The sequence below is a fragment of the Typopeltis vanoorti genome, chromosome 16 (assembly GCF_054136105.1).
Source record: "Typopeltis vanoorti isolate ZY-2024b chromosome 16, IOZ_Tvanoo_1.0, whole genome shotgun sequence".
Lineage (NCBI taxonomy): Eukaryota > Metazoa > Arthropoda > Arachnida > Uropygi > Thelyphonidae > Typopeltis > Typopeltis vanoorti.
In genome coordinates this window covers 45,324,497-45,341,563 of record NC_143564.1, presented here as the reverse complement: position 1 = coordinate 45,341,563, position 17,067 = coordinate 45,324,497, and the positions used below count along the sequence as shown (strand labels likewise).

General features: G+C 35.0%; 1 protein-coding gene across 2 annotated transcripts in view; it reads left to right on the top strand.

The window, feature by feature from the left end:
- Nucleotides 1-17,067, top strand: part of LOC150097986 (protein mothers against dpp-like) — a 139,281-nt gene that overhangs the window by 91,151 nt on the left and 31,063 nt on the right. For both annotated transcript variants that reach the window (XM_090406493.1, XM_090406494.1), the window contains exons 4-5: nt 1,481-1,723; nt 5,863-5,958. In XM_090406493.1, the coding sequence (XP_090262619.1) occupies nt 1,481-1,723; nt 5,863-5,958 (339 nt within the window). The remainder of the gene's footprint in view (nt 1-1,480; nt 1,724-5,862; nt 5,959-17,067) is intronic.

The window sequence follows — 17,067 nt, the reverse complement described above, 5'->3', positions numbered from 1 at the left end:
AATGACCTGTACTTTTACCTTTACAGATACATTCCCCTTCTTGAAATTCTTTGCACCATGAATGAATGTGCTTATGACGAGGAGGTTCTTTCTTAAATTGGAAATTTACGTTGAACCATAATTATGGAATTACACGGTGCAAATTCAATAACACAAAATGCTTTCTCCTGCAAGATACCATTTTTGTTAACTCTTTGAGCAAGCAACTGAAAGATCTTTTTGTTTCAAGTGTTTACAGTGCACTCCAGAGCAAGAGCCTGCTATTACCTTGTATATGTGTGTGTGTGTGTACATCATTAGCCATTGTCAATACACTGCTGGATGAAGGCCTTTCCAAGATCACTCCAAAACTGTCTCTCAGTTGCTCCCCTTTCCCTTGCCGCCCCTTCAAATTTCATGATATCATCAATCCACTATGATTCGGGTTGGCGTCATGGTCATTTTTCCTTTTGTGGAATCCAATCCAGTACTTCTTTTGTCCATCATTGATCTTGTCTTCGAGCAATATGCCCAGCTCATTTACCTTCAGATGTTTCACTCTTCCTATGATGTCAGAGACTTCAGTTTAATTTCTTATCCAAGTATTCCTTTTGTGATCCAGTCTTGTGATACCAAACATACATCTTTCCATACTAAATTGGGTTTTTCTTAAGTTTTGAATTTCCTTTGCATTTAGTGTTCATGTTTCACAGCCATATGTCAATATAGGAAGAATCCATTGGTTAAAATCTTTTCTTTTCAGGTATAATGTTAATTGGGTTTTGAAAATTGACTGTAATTTTCCAAATGCTTTCCACCCAAGCATCATGCATCTTTTAATTTCGTCCATGATATTTTGTTCCATTCATATCCTTTGTTCTAAGAATATGTAATGATCTACTTGTTCAGTTTCATCATTATTGATTTTGATTATTTCTCATTGGACACAGCTATTAGACATAACCTGGGTCTTCTTTAGGTTTATCCTTAGGCCAGCTGTTTTGCTAGCAATTTTGAGTTCATGGATGCAAGCCCGTAATTGATGCGCAGTTGAAGTAAAGATAACTATGTCATCTGCAAAGTGTAAATGGCTTGAATATCTTAATTTATTTTTGGATCTTTCTCTTTCCAATCAAGAAGTTTGAATATTTCTTTTGCCATGTTGTGAATATGTACACATTATTCACAGTTTACATTTCACAGTTTACATAAAAAATAATAATTATTAAAACAAAACCCCTTAGCCTACCCACAGTACTAATACATTATATGATAACAACTTTTTATGGGTGGGAGTCACATAAAAAATTATATCATTATGAATGTACAGATTGAACAACAGTAGATAAAGGGCAGAACTTGCAGAATTTCACTTAGACCTAGAATCAGACACCAATTATAATATTTTTACAAGTATTTTTATCTTTTTATATACTTTTAGCATTTTTTAAAATCCTTTAAGCAGGAGCAGTATGACTAATTAGTAATTTTATGATTTCAGTTTTACCACCAGTGTTAGTGCCACGACATAGTGAATATCCTCCAGGTCATCCAATGCTGTCTAGTTTTCAGCCTGTTCCAGAACCTTCAATGCCACACAATGTTAGTTTCTCTCCTCAAGGCTTCACTACTCCTCCTCCAAATACTCCTCTAAGTAGTGCACTCTCAGCTCCTTCTTTAAGTGTGCCATCTCCAGGAACAAGTATTAATAGTTCTGCTCCTAATAGCCCATTTGGTTTACCTGGTAAGTAGAACTCACATGTGATGATTTCTCATACTTGTACAATATCGTTCACTACTTTGTCAAGAAATACTGATAAGGTAGTAGATAATATAATACTTTGGGGAAGAAAACTGGGATGGCATCCTACTTCATCTCATTTCGAACAAGCGTTTAGGATTAGATGTTGATTTAAACACATAGATAGCTTTAATGGAATGAATATAGCATGGAAAAATAATTTAATATAAGTTTAATCATTTCTATATTTCATCTCTGTTACAAAGACATTGTCAGGGTACAGTATTAAAACTTTAATAACACACATATAAAAACACACAATACAATAAGTGGAGAAATTAGATTAGAAGACTAAATTTTTATGAGAGGTGCCCTCAGTTGGTGCTGCTGGCTAGCCTTAGCTGGACTAAGAATCATTGATATCATTATTATTTCAAACTAAATTTTGGATTAATAATTTGAAATGAGCAGAATTTTTTTATGTTAGATAAAGGGTAGCCAGTAAGTGACCATAAAGATTTAGCTAGAGGTATTTGGATTAGAGAGTGGCTGATAGTGATGTGTTTGCTGATGATGCTCAACTGGGAAGAACAATGGTAAATGAATGTGATGAAGAGATCCTGCAGGAAGACTTAAAGAGGTTAGTGGTAGGGGCACAGGTAAATGGCAGAGACTTGGGTGGTGGTTGTGGACAGGGAGTTTAGTGGGCATATTGCAAAGAATACCAAAGCACATCAAATTATGTAGCTGTTGAAGAACACACTAACAAGCAGGGATAGAGAGGTTGTTGTTCCCATGTAAAAGGCTTTTGTAAGACCATATCTGATCTGCATGCAGCAGTCCAGCAATCTGGATACCCAGATTCCATGGGGAAGAAGTGATAGAGGAAATCCAGAGCAAGTGACAAAAATTGTGGCAGGTCTATGGAATGCTTCCTATGAGAATAGATCGATCATCTGTGGACTTGAAAAGCTAGCTGATTGACATAAAAGAGGAGAAATGATAGAAGTATATAAATTTTTAAAGGTTTTTTTTTTTAGGATTGACAGTGAAGACTTTTTTCATTGCATGGCAGAATGTGAGAGAACAAGGGATCACCCATGCAAATTGTGTAAGAGTGTGGTTAGCAATGGTATTAGAATTAGATTTATTGCTTGGAGGGTTGTGAATGAGTGGAATAGATTGCTAGAGGTGGTTGTGAGTGCATCATTAGTGAATGTGTTTAAGGAGAGATATGATAAGTATTATGTGAATAATGGCTAATGTGTGAATGATGGATCTCCTATGATGAGTCTTGGCTAGTTGAAGGGGGGGGGGAGAGTCAGTAGCATATACTATGGAATGCCTGCCCACCCCTTCCCCAAATATACAGATCGTCTAAAATTCATAAACCCAATATCCCTCTCCATTCCCATAGTAGATGCTACTGAAACCCCCCCCCCCCCTTAAACTAGCCAGATAAATCTTTATCCCCCACTTGTTGGTCACACTTCATCTTACATTAAAAAAAATTCTGCTGATTTCAGAATTTAGTTTTAAATGATATCATGGTAAGCTTTGATGTTGCCTCTTTATTTACCAATATCCCCCTTTCTGAGACTTTAACTTTACTTAAAAATGTTTTTCCTCCTGACATAATTGATTTATTCAGTTTTGCTATCCATGTTGGTTACTCCACTTGGAAAGGCACCATTATAAACAGTTGTTTAAGAGATACTTGTGCCATGTGAGGTTTATTCAGTTAACATGAAAAAACCCAAGGGATAAGTAATAGCATTTATTTAAGGCCTGAATATTACAGGCTGAAATATCAGTGGTGACAATAGTTAATTATAAAATTGAACATGAACAATGAATGATTTGAAAAAGGAAGAGCTGTGTGTGTTATACATAAAACAATGCAATGGTATAACTGAGGAAATATTCCAATACTAATTATTCATTAGCTTCAGTGCTTTGTTTGAATAAATGTTCAAATTTATACTGACACCGATGAAGCAGGCATGTTTCAGATCATAGGATGTTGTGGTCTGTATCTATTCTGTGCTCGGCCAAACCAGATTTTTCAGATTTACTGCTGCTAATGTAAGACTGGTGTTCTTGTATTCTCTTTTTCACAGAGCATCCAGTTTGTCCAAGGTAACAATGACAGTCACAAGTCATCGTTCTTATGATGACTCAACATACAGATCACAGTAATGCTCACAATAGCCAGAACTCTTAATAGCATTACTGTGATCTGTATGTTGAGTCATCATAAGAACGATGACTTGTGAATTAAGAGTTCTGGCTATTTTTTCCAACATGGCCCAGATATAAGAAATGTACCTTTTCCTATATCTGGGGCATGTTGGAAAAAATAGCCAGAACTCTAAAGAAATATCTCTACTGCTTTCAAATCTTATTGGAAGCTGCCCTTAACTGCTCTCCTAAGGATCCACTCCCTCTCCTCTCTGTTCAGGTATTTGCATGGTTCTGGAGGGTTTCTTGCAACCTCCATGTGGATGAGACCTCCACATAGCCTTTTAAGGAATGTGGTGAACTGACTGGGGTTCCTGACCTAATGTCCAATCCTCACCTTCTCGTGTTGCACCCTGTTAGAGATATGTATTATCTCAATAATACATATCTTGATAATATCTCAAGATCAGCAGAGAAGTACTATCTTGAGTGGAAAAGGATGGCAAGTTTTTTGGAAGCTGATGAAGTTATAGAAGTGATGTTGATTGTGCCAGGAAAGGTTTGGAGTAAGAGTCAATCTGAGAAGAGAGATTTGGTCTTGACTGGTGAATTGAGCATTATCATAAGTGGAGAAGATCCGAGGTCTTTTTTGCAAGAAAACAAGCAAAACTGTGTTTAGAAGCACTCAAGTTGACCAGGAATTATTGTGTTCACCCTAATCAAGGATACTGTAGAGATCAGTGTTCAGGGTGCTTATTAAAGATGATCTTGAAGCTCGAGATGTTTGAGCACACCGAGCTTCTCATGTGAGTAGGATGCATGGAGTGTGTCATCATCAGCAAAACTATGAATAGGGTTTGCAGTCAATGAGAGCAGGTTGTTTATATAAATCAGGAAGAGAGTGGATGAATTGACAGAGCCCTGAGGGATACCAGCAATCCAATTACACAAGGATGAAGGCACTCCAAATGATGGTAACTTGTTGAGAAGTCCTTGATGCCACACCATAATCAAAAGCCTTGGAGATGTCAAGTGCAATGGCACAGGTTTCTCCAAACCCTTCCATGGAATGGGTCCAGAGGTGCATGATATAAGCCAGGAGATCTCTTGTGGATCTAGATCGTTGAAATCCATACCATTGGCCACTAATTAGATAGCATAACTCTCTCCATTACTTACTGCATTACTTTAAACAAAATTGATGTGAGAGCAATAGGTCGATAGCTTGATGGTAAACATTTATCTCCTTTTTGGAACTGGTTGTATATGGGCTTTCTTCCATGCTGTAGGGTGGATGCTAGCCAAAACCGTTAAAAACAATATCTCCATTGCATTAGTTGTGCTATGTGCGAGTCAAAAATTTGATTATTGAATCTCTGATGATTTGCACAAATCGAAACTTTCTAAATGAAATACCTATGCTTTCATTCGGATGCTCAAATCACAAGATGAATGATTTCAAGAATATATGCTTGTGCGTAGACAAAACTTTCATATTTTGTATTTGCTTCTAGTATATTTTCAGGTAAATAAATTCATCATTCCAATATTTCATTGGTAAAGCACAATTAGTGAATATATTGTGCTTTACCAGTGAAGATTTAAAACGAATATGATGATTATAATATGATGATGAATATAAAATTACAACTACTTTGATACTTGTAATTTTATATTCATATTTCATATTCATTTATAATTATAGCATGATGAAAACTCCAATAGTTATGACCAGACTACATCCATATTTTGCATATCTGCTTTTTGGATGTTATTTCAGTTACTCTATATCAGATGTTTTTTCATACTGTGTGGGTGATAGTGCTGTATTTGTTACTTCTGTGTTATTTGATATTAATCAATGCAGTTTATTTGCACTTATTTATACTACATTCTTAGAACAGGTTTTATATGGATTTTATAAATTCTTTCAATAATATATGTTGCTCCTTTCCATGCAGCTGAAACACCACCACCAGCATACAGTCCAGATGACAGTCAACAAGGAACAAGTAACAATCAGCAGCAAGCTATGGATACATCAACACTTCCTCCAGGTAAACTAAATGGAGAGTACTTGATTTGTTTCAGTTTCAGCCAATGTGGAAAAAGGTGGAAATGACTAAAAGAGTAACAGTAGATATTTCATATTTGTTATTGTTTCATAGTTGAAATATAGTATTTGAATGTTTTACAACATAATCTAATCAGTACTACCAACATCACACTCAACACTGACCAGAGTTTGATGTTATATAGTTTAGCAGTTTTTTCGCTGGGTTGGAAAGTATATATTCTTGTTTTCATCCTTATTTTACCTAAGCATAGGTAAACAAAAGTTTATGTGTGAATACAGAAGAGCAGTTTGATGTAAGCTCAACTGCTCTCTATATATCCAAGTCTTGCTAGTTGTATACAGAGAGCAGTTGAGTTCACATTGAGCTACTCTTCCGTAGCTGGTGCCACATAGCAAGTTCTTTCCTTGGGTTTGTATGCATGATGAGAGTCATTACTCATCATGTTTATTTTGCATTGAAGAAATTTCGATACAACTCTCTCTAATATCCAGTAATATCTAATATGAACAGGAAACTATAATTTTATATTGCAATTGAGTGCAAAACTAACTAATTGCAGTATAAAATTAGATAATATACTTAGCTCAGTGTTTTGCTTATGTATTGAGTGCTTTCAGGATCACTGCAATGCAATTAAACAAGATCAGCTTGTATAGCAGTAAACCATATTCTTTTGAAACAAATGTATTTGATGTGATCTCATCCATTTTTCATTGATTAAAATATATTTCTAAATAACTTAGGGAATTGAAACAACGTAGATCCGAATATAAATTAAATTATACTTTAATAGATATTTCCGATATTTCGGCAATGTCACATTGCCATTTTCTAAAGGAACTTACAAAAAGGCAGGTGCACACAGGCAATAGCAATACAGTAACTGAGAATGAAGATATGAAGCTATCATTCTCCTAGAAGTCCTGATGGTGCCCTCAAGCGGGCTAAGTAGGCGTTCTTGGCCGTTGGGCTGAAGGTCTGCTGATGTATGCCTCCCAAATTTGGGGCATTCGCATACAACCAAATTTGTTGAGGTTTGGAGAGTTTCTTATGGCAGAGGCTGATTCCATAAATAATCTTTCGAATTTATATTTGCTCCGGTGTATTATTGTTGCTTTCTTCCACCGTATTCTGTGGCGAGTATCCAGAGCATGGTCTGCAAGACCAGAATGGCTATACTTGTAAAACCGGATGTAGTCCTTGTGTTCAGAAATTCTGATATTCGCTGTCCTGCCTGTTTGGCCAAAGTACGACAGTTTACAACTGCAAGGGACCTGGTATACACCAGGTAGGTCTAGGGGAAGTGGTTGGTCTTTGGTAGAGTGGATAAGGGATGCCAATTTTCTGTAAGGCCTGTAACAGGAGGTGAGGTCATGTTTTTTTAGAATTTTGGTGATTTTTTCTGAGGTGCCTCGGATGTAGGGAATGGTGATGGATTTAGAGTAATCTTTTTTGTGGAGGGGGAGGAGGGGGGCTGTGGTTTGTAGGTTTTAATATTTTTTGGATTTTTTGGGGGGGTAGCCATTGGCTGAGAAAGTGTTGAGGATGTGATTTAGTTCAGTGTTAAGGGCTATGTCGTTAGAACAGATTTGTTTAGCCCTGTTGTATAGTGTTTTTACCACTCCATATTGTTGTGAGGGGGGGTGGTGGGATTGTTGGTGGATGTATCTGCCTGTATGGGTGGGTTTTCTGTAAACTGAGAAAACCAAAGTTCCATCAGGCTGGCGGGCGACTAGTGTGTCTAGGAAAGGGAGGCAGTTGTTTTCTTCTTTTTCCAGGGTGAAATTCCCTACATCCGAGGCACCTCAGAAAAAATCACCAAAATTCTAAAAAAACATGACCTCACCTCCTGTTACAGGCCTTACAGAAAATTGGCATCCCTTATCCACTCTACCAAAGACCAACCACTTCCCCTAGACCTACCTGGTGTATACCAGGTCCCTTGCAGTTGTAAACTGTCGTACTTTGGCCAAACAGGCAGGACAGCGAATATCAGAATTTCTGAACACAAGGACTACATCCGGTTTTACAAGTATAGCCATTCTGGTCTTGCAGACCATGCTCTGGATACTCGCCACAGAATACGGTGGAAGAAAGCAACAATAATATACCGAAGCAAATATAAATTCGAAAGATTATTTATGGAATCAGCCTCTGCCATAAGAAACTCTCCAAACCTCAACAAATTTGGTTGTATGCGACTGCCCCAAATTTGGGAGGCATACATCAGCAGACCTTCAGCCCAACGGCCAAGAACGCCTACTTAGCCCGCTTGAGGGCACCATCAGGACTTCTAGGAGAACGATAGCTTCATATCTTCATTCTCAGTTACTGTATTGTTATTGCCTGTGTGCACCTGCCTTTTTGTAAGTTCCTTTAGAAAATGGCAATGTGACATTGCCGAAATATCGGAAATATCTATTAAAGTATAATTTAATTTATATTCGGATCTACGTTGTTTCAATTCCCTAAGTTATTTAGAAATGCATAACCAACGTATAAGCCTGTCTACGAGGATGATTAAAATATAAATATCTATCTGTGATCTTGTTTCATTTTCTTTCAGGTTTGTGTGGAAATTTACTCTGTAAATTGACAAGGTTATTATGAGTTGCACAGTTAATCTTCATTTGTAGTATTATGGATATGAAAGGTCCCATTTTTTTTGTAATGCTGAAATGTCTGATACTATTTGTGCATTAAAATCTCCACCTATAATGTGGAGATTGTGTGTGTGTGTGTTGGGACAGTGCAGAGATTGTCTGAGTCACAGTGAGTGCATAAGTACAGATTTGAGTTTAAAGATTTGGCCTAAGACTCAGATGCCTCCATTACCAGATTTGTTTGCTGATATATAGATGAAAGTCTATTTATTGCAGTTTGATGTGATTTCATTCCATTTAAAATCAGTTTCTCTTCTTGTGGTCCTGAATCAATGTTTCTGACTTTGCCTGGTGTCAAGTTCATGAAATGTTCCACATTTCAAAAGGGTATGAACATCGTAAATGGATATGAGTGGATTTCTCCAGAGCTGATGTTTCAAGTGCCTTGCTGTTCCTGCTTTAGCTTATGGCTTCCTTGAAGCCTTTCACAGACAGGTTTCATACTTTCTCTTTGAGAAAAAGCAATGAAGATTGCCCTACAGGATTTTCTCTATCTGTTGTTCCTTTCACAGTCAGTAAAAATTCACATATTAATGATTAGTCCTGACTCTGCTTCACCAGCCATGTTAGCCAACCAGATTTTTATCTTTTCCTCTTTAATTATTATTTATTTATTTTTTTAGCATGACTTTCTCTGATTATAAACAATTTTGTTATTGCTTGATCTTGGTCAGAAGGTTCGTCGATTACAAATCCTTTATTTTTTCAATAAAGCATGATGTATCAGCTGTGCAAGGTATTTAGATAGAATAGAGGTGAATGACATCCATGGGCTACAGTATATTTTTTGCTTGTGTACCTTAGGAGCTCTGTAAATTCTGGGAAATAAAGAATGTATAGATATATGATGTTTCTTGATATCTTTTGGCTACTTGACACAGGTCTTTAATTAAATTGTAGGTCATGTTGTGGGTGTGCCAAGTGGGGGGGGGGGTCATAGTCAAATAGCCTGTAGTTCTTGTTATTGAGCAAGCTTTGAATTTTTTCAATATATTCTTCTGTGTTCATGATTACCATGGCTTTGTTCCTATATGTATGTATGTATTCTTATGGCAGAGTTCATCTGTAGTTCAATGTCCAATGTTGAGAGCCACTCTAGAGCCTCCTTTGACAATTCATGTATCTGCTGCAGGTCACCATGGAAACGGCAAAGGATGCAGTCACAGTAAGGGCTGTTGCCATGTTCCATTTATGTAGGAGATAGATGCAAGCTGGACTGGTGGCTGCAGGGGTGTTTCACGGTTTGTTAGCAAGTTCATAGCCAACTGTTGGTTCCACATGCTGTGAGTTGAGAGTGCTGGACCTGGAAAGGTTCTGGTTATGTCCCTAAATAGGTACCTTTGTTACCCCTTAGTAGGGAGTTTTGTGATTTTCTCCTGTTCTAGTTCTTGTCATATCATTTTCAAAATATTTCTATGTGGCTGTTGGATTTTAAGAATAATGGCTGCTGTTTGGATAGGGATTAAATCCGCAGTGTTTTTTGGTAATTTCTTTTCTTTACCCCTCTTTACATTAGCAATGACGTCAACATTAGAGATATTAGACACAGATATTGCAAAATTGATACTATTGGACAGGATATTAAGTTTGATATTTCTAAGCATGTTAAAATTTATTGAACACAACCTTATAAAAGTTAAGTACTTGATGTGCCATTCTTTTTTCAGCTGATAAATTATTGAATATTTTTTAATATTTGACCTTATTGGCTGTGAAAATTGAATAAACCTTTTTGAAGAGAAAGCGAATCACTATACAACATTTTTGTATAGTGTTCCACCTATTGTAAAAACAATTAGTTACTAGGTACTCGTTTTTTAATAACAGGAAAAATTTAAAATTAAAAGGATATGAAAAGAAAACTAAAAAAAATTATTTACTGATATTATTACTTCATAGTGTTACTTCATGTTTTTGAAATAAGAACACAAATTAAATATAAAACAGATATATATAATTTATTAAGCATATATTTATTATATAAGTATATAAAAATCAGTAAAATGGATATGATAATTTTAATAGCCTCGATGAGTCTAAGGACTCCTGGAGTCGCCCGAAATAATAATAATAATAAAAATTTTATATAGCAAATAAAAAGTTTTTTATAGCAAATATCTTAACAATAGACATAGTGAAATATGTAACTTTTATTAAATAACTAAGCTTATTTTGCATACCTTACCTTATTTGGTATGCATCATATCCATATAGGAAGGAATGGTCAGATCTTATTTAATCTATATATTGCTATTGCTTTTAATGTAATCTCTTTAGTCCATTTTGTCTCTCTTGCAGGATTAAAAAAAAAAAAAAAAAAACTTGCCAAGTTTTTTATCCTTGGCTATATTCTTCTCCCAAGATTTGTTAGGAAGAAAAATCCTGTTATCTCCATGTAAGATGGAGTAACTCACCTTTAGTTGCAAGGCCATTTATCTTTTATATGTCATCATATGCCTAAATAATAATTGCCCTCTCATAGTAATAATTCGGTTTCTATGAAGCCAAGTTGTGTGGCATTGAAAGGCCATTGAGCCTAATGCCTCAAGAAAGATGAAATAATATGTTATTATTATTATTACATAACACCTCCAGGGAGTCCCAAAGACTCATTGAGGGAGAGCACCTACTCTGCAACTCTCTATCTCCACAACCGCAGCTACCTTTATCATCTACACCAACGCCATCTACCGCTGACCACAACCACTAGTATTTTCACAGACAATCACAAAAATACATGCCCATGGTGGGATTTGAACCCACATTCTTTCAGCTGTAGAGCAGATATGCTAATCACTCGACCAGCAAAGTAAATTAATTATCAAGAAATTAAATTGTTTAATCCTCTACCCAAGTGTAAGCAAGCAATTTGCATGTGAAATATCTTCACAAATTTTTTCTATCACTTGCACTTTTACATGATAATTAATCCTTAAGGAATTGCCAGTGTACACTACAAATATAAATTAAATCACCTTTAATATATACTTTCCAATATTTCGGCAACATCATGTTGCCATCTTCATTGAAACCTACGTGCACGTACAGATAAAGACACATGCACGCAAGTACTACATAACAGCAAATGAGAAATGAAGCAAGGAAGCTACTGTTTTTCTAAAGTCCTGATGGTGCCCCCTGGCGGGCTATATTAGGTGTTCTTGGCCTTTGGGCTGAAGTTCTTCTGATAGATGTTTCCCAAATTTGGGGCAGTCTCATGCATCCAAATTTGTTGAGGTTTGACATGTTCCTAAGGGCTGAGGCTGATTCCATGAATAGTCTTTCATATTTGAACTTGCTGCGGTGTATTACTATGGCTTTCTTCCACCTTATTCTGTGGCGAGTATCCAGAGCATGGTCTGCAATCCCAGAGTGGCTATACTATTGAAATCGGATGTAGTCCTTGTGTTCTGAGATTCTGATATTTGCTGTCCTGCCTGTTTGGCCAAAGTAGAACAATTTACAGCTGCAAAGGACCTGGTATACCCCAAGTAGGTCTAGGGGAAGTGGTTGGTCTTTAGTGGAGCGGATAAGGGATGCCAATTTTCTATATGGTCTGTAACAAGAGGTCAAGTCATGTTTTTTTAGGATTTTGTTGATTTTTTCCATCCCTACATCCGAGGCACCTCAGAAAAAATCAACAAAATCCTAAAAAAAACATGACTTGACCTCGACATGACCTTATAATTCATTTTCTGGTTCAGATAGGAAATGTACAGTGGTATCTCGCTAATCCGAACCTCTTTAGTCCGAACCCTCCAGTAATCCGAACTGCGGTTTGAAAGAAAAAAGTTTTATTTATTACGTATTATTATTTTCTGTTATTATTTTAACTATTATTATTTATTTTATTATTATTACGGTACAGTATTTTTTTTCATACTGTCGATTGTATGGTTATACTGGAGGACTATTTTGATTTATTGTGTATTCACATTTTTCTTTTTTATACTGTACAGTATGTACTGTATTTTCGGCATGAATCACAAATATACACAAAAAGAGGAAATTCAAAACGTGCATAATTTGGTTAAAAATATAAATCCAGATGTTGAAATTTCACAAACAGATGTTGCAGAATGGATTACAGATAGAACTGAAAGTGAATTCGAAATCAAATCAGATGATGAAATTATAAATATGACGCTACAGAATGAATTACAGGACGATGATGACAATGAAGAACTCGAAGAAAAAAAAAGTAAAACACGAAGAGGCAGCTGACAGTTTTAATATGTGTATAGAATGGACTAAGCAGAATGATAAGCCATTACACAAAATTTTGTTGCTAATGCAGCTCTGAAAAGAAGCATTCGAAAAAAGTTTAGCTTCAAAGAAGCAAAAGAAAATCAGGGACTTTTTTACAAAGAAATAAAAAAAAAAAAACTTTTTTTTGTGCTATTTTGTGAAACTTTTTTGTGCTATTTTGTGAAACTTTTTTGTGTTGTGTACAAGAAAGTGATATTTTTTACGTAAATTACATTACGTACTGAACTATGCAATTTTATTAAATCAGACTCCTCAACAATACAGGTACATACAAATTAAATTTTTACTAAAATAAACTTGTGTACCGTATTATTATTATTTTTTGTTGTTTTATATTACAGTACAGTAGCTTTTTTCTATCAGTTAATTTATTTACAGAATTAAATTGATATACCATTAGAATCTGATTATTTTTGTCTTAAATGCTAGTTATTGTTGTCTCTTGGGGAGAAATTCGCTAATCCGAACGAGCACGGTTTTTATTAGTTTGGGTTAGCGAGATACCACTGTATATGAAATATCTGAAAATGAATGAATGAATAAAATTTTTATTATTAACACTGAAGTACTATAAATGAAAATAGAATACAATAGATAATATGAATAAAGCACAGAGATAAAGAACAGAAAATGGAAATAGATTAGAAGGAACAGTACAGTGTGAAACCAAGGGCCATCGCCATACTGGTTACTATAAAAATACAAATGTAGGCGATAGTCATTTCCTGCAATTAATTTTTCAGGCAAGGCTTAAGAAAAAGTCACAATGAGAGAGTCATTTTCATACTAGCAGGCCTAGGAACTGTCTTTGAAAAATGATTGAAGTTGACTCTAGGGATAACCAACAATTCAAGAAGAAAACCTTTTACACTGGTGCATTCAGTCTCCTTTAAATTCTGATTTTTGCTTTGTGAAAAGAACTGCATCTCTAAACTTAATTCGATTTAACCAGGTTTATGATGAATTTTTCTTGGGATGAATTTTCCCATGATGAATTGTGTGGACGTATTTTTCTGCCTGGTCTGTGATGAAAACAAAATAAATAATTGTGAAACCATTAATCAAAAGCAAATAACCAAAGGCAAATACAGGTTCCTTGACAGAGGGCCCATCTTTTAAGAGTGCAACACCAAGTTAACTCATACTGAAGTTTGAGTTAAATTGTTTTGAGTTTAAAAATACTTTTAAACTTTTCATTTTAAGATGAAAAAGAAACAAATTTCCTGTTATTTCTTTATACAGTAGCCCCCCCCCCCCCCTTATCCGTGGGGCTTGGTTCCATCGTTGTCGTGACGTATTCTCTTGACGTTCGAATCTGCCATCTTGTTAAAAGTCACTTTCATAAAATAAAGGAAAACTAATTGTAAATTGATTACTGATCTAAGGGTAGAGAAATTTCTATTATACTGTGCCACTCTATCCTTAGATAAGTCTATATGAAATAGTAGGATCAATTCAAAATTAGTTAGCAGTCTTTTCACTCATTCAGGCCGAAGTATTTATTTTCTCTCTTTGGGATTCCCACTAGATTCGGATTTTTGTGAATGGTGCAGTAAAAAGAATTTCAGGCAAATACAACAGTTAGGTTAACAAATAAAGCATTTAATATAGGTCATATAACACTTACATAAATTTTACTTCTAATTTTAAACAATAGAAATAAGTCAAACATTAAGTCAAGTCAATTACATTAGCACAATCTTCCAAGTCTTCACATACACCTTTTTAGCTTCTGGGTTATAAAGTTTTTACACTTAAATGAATATAATAGAACATCCAATCTGATTAGTTTTCACACATTTTTCAGTCATGCTATAAGTTCAAAATATTACAGGATCTAATAGCTGAAAATATCTTTCAAAAAATTCCTATCTCCAACTCTCAATCACGAAGGGTTTCCACAGTTAAAATTAATAATTCACTATAATAGACCTTATCGGAAATGGTTCCTAGAACATCTATTTTGTTGTGAGCAAACTTCTGGAATTTACTTATCACACTTAAAGAATAAAAACACATCTACAAAACTTATCCGCAGTTATACTTAAAGCACTATTAATTACACTTCAGAATTCTTGACATCAATTAGGGCACTTCAACTATCCTTATTACCACTCATAAATTAATTAAAACACTGTGAGGTTCTCTTTAGGGCAAATCGGAAATAAGCTGCAATACTAGATCCGCTGGGTTTATTCAGAATTCTTCCTTGAATGTTCAGCTTTTTACTTTATCCGATTGTAGCTTTAATTTTCCTTCTATTATTACTGCTGATTTCAATTTCAGCTAACTATAAAATTCGTTACTTTCTTGCTCACTTATAAAAATTATCCACTTAACTTCTACCCTTAAGAACCTTTATTTACTTCTACTTCTTTATTTCATCACCCTGCTTCCTTTCACTTCCAAGTTTTCGTCCCCACACTTTACTTTTTTTATATTTTTTCTCTTCTCCCTTCAGCCCACGCTCTGTTCCACTTGCGCTCGTTTATTTCATGCGTCTCCATGACAACAGACAAACATAAACATTCTCGCCAATGTTAGACAAGGCTATACTACTACATTGGGTCATTAATACGTTAAGCTTTATACACAAATAGGAATAATTAGAATATTTGCTCTTCAATAAATGCGTAGTTAATATTGCAAATATAAGTTTCTATAATATTGACATAACAATAAATAAAATGGCTTAATAATAATTAATACAGAATCTATTTACCATTAACACATTTCTTTGATTAAATAATTAAATAATTGATATAATTAAGGTAGTTATATGATATCAAATTATATTTACGTTATTTACATTAAATAATATTTACAAACGCAGCCTTTGTGATGGAAAATCATGTTGGATTCTGAATCAAATAACATTTATTCTATTTTCTACGTAATTAGAATCCAACACTCGTCTTCCATGGGTAGTAGTGAACCACTAGTGACCCAGATTTTTGCGCATATATAGCAAAATTGAAGCAGGAAATTATTAGTAAATTGACTTAGTCTCATGCACTAGGACTGTAGGGTTCTTTAGTGAATATGTTATGTAGTTAATGTATACACTAAATTGTATGATTAAATAAATAATAATAATAATATTACATATTTATTTAAAATTATCATGAAACAATTTTTATGTCTTTAGAATCTACGAGGAGCAGTGGAATGTGTGCCCAAATGCAGTAGAAAGTACCCCTGAGTAGTACGGGTGAAGTGGCAAACCAAAAATATTGCCTCATTCAATAAAAGTTCATCTTTAGACGCATAAAATTTAACCCACATAATAATTATGTGGGTTAAATGAGAATGAAATGAGAAAATATGCTAATGAAAATGTAATTGTTAATAAAATCTTAACATTTTTATTCTTATTAGGAGGAATCAACTGAGATCAGAACACCTTGTTGTGTTCAGCAACATATTTATTCATCTTCCAAATCTTTGGCAGTCGGCTGCTTGCTTGCCTACTGAGCAAATGATGTGGACGGCTGAGGATCATCGACAGTAGAAGCTTTGTCGACTTTTTTTAAGAAACATTGTTATTGGAAGCTGCTGTTTTTGTCTCTTGAATTCAGTAAACAGGTTCTGCAAAGGTTCCAAAGCTTCTGTTATTGTACGAGTAATTTTTATGCTACACTCCATCATTGAATCATAATCCATTATCTGTTCCTTTAATATTTAAGCCATTCGAAATATCGTGGCAAATTTTTCGAGTGTCCACGCTGGTGGTTCTTGTTCACTTTCATCCTCATTGTCATCTTCTTCTTCTATAGAAGATTTGGCAAGATCTTCCAACTCTTCATTAGTGAGTACCTCACGATGTCCATCTATGTAATCATTCAATTCTTCTTCTTCTGTTATATCGTCAAATCCCTCTCCACCTATTTTCTGTGCTGTGTTAATTATCATTGTTATCTGTGAGTTAATATCAGGGGCATCTTGGGAATTATGAATGGCATCACTCCACAAATCCTTCCAGCATGCATTTACCATTTCTGGTTTCAATTTGTCCATTGCTCCCTTGATGAATACAATTGCATCTGCAATTGTGAATGATTTCCAGCATTCCATGACTCCAACATCATCAGAATCCTCAACCATTGCACGAATCATATTGAAAACCTGCTGAGCATATGAGGCTTTGAAGCATCTA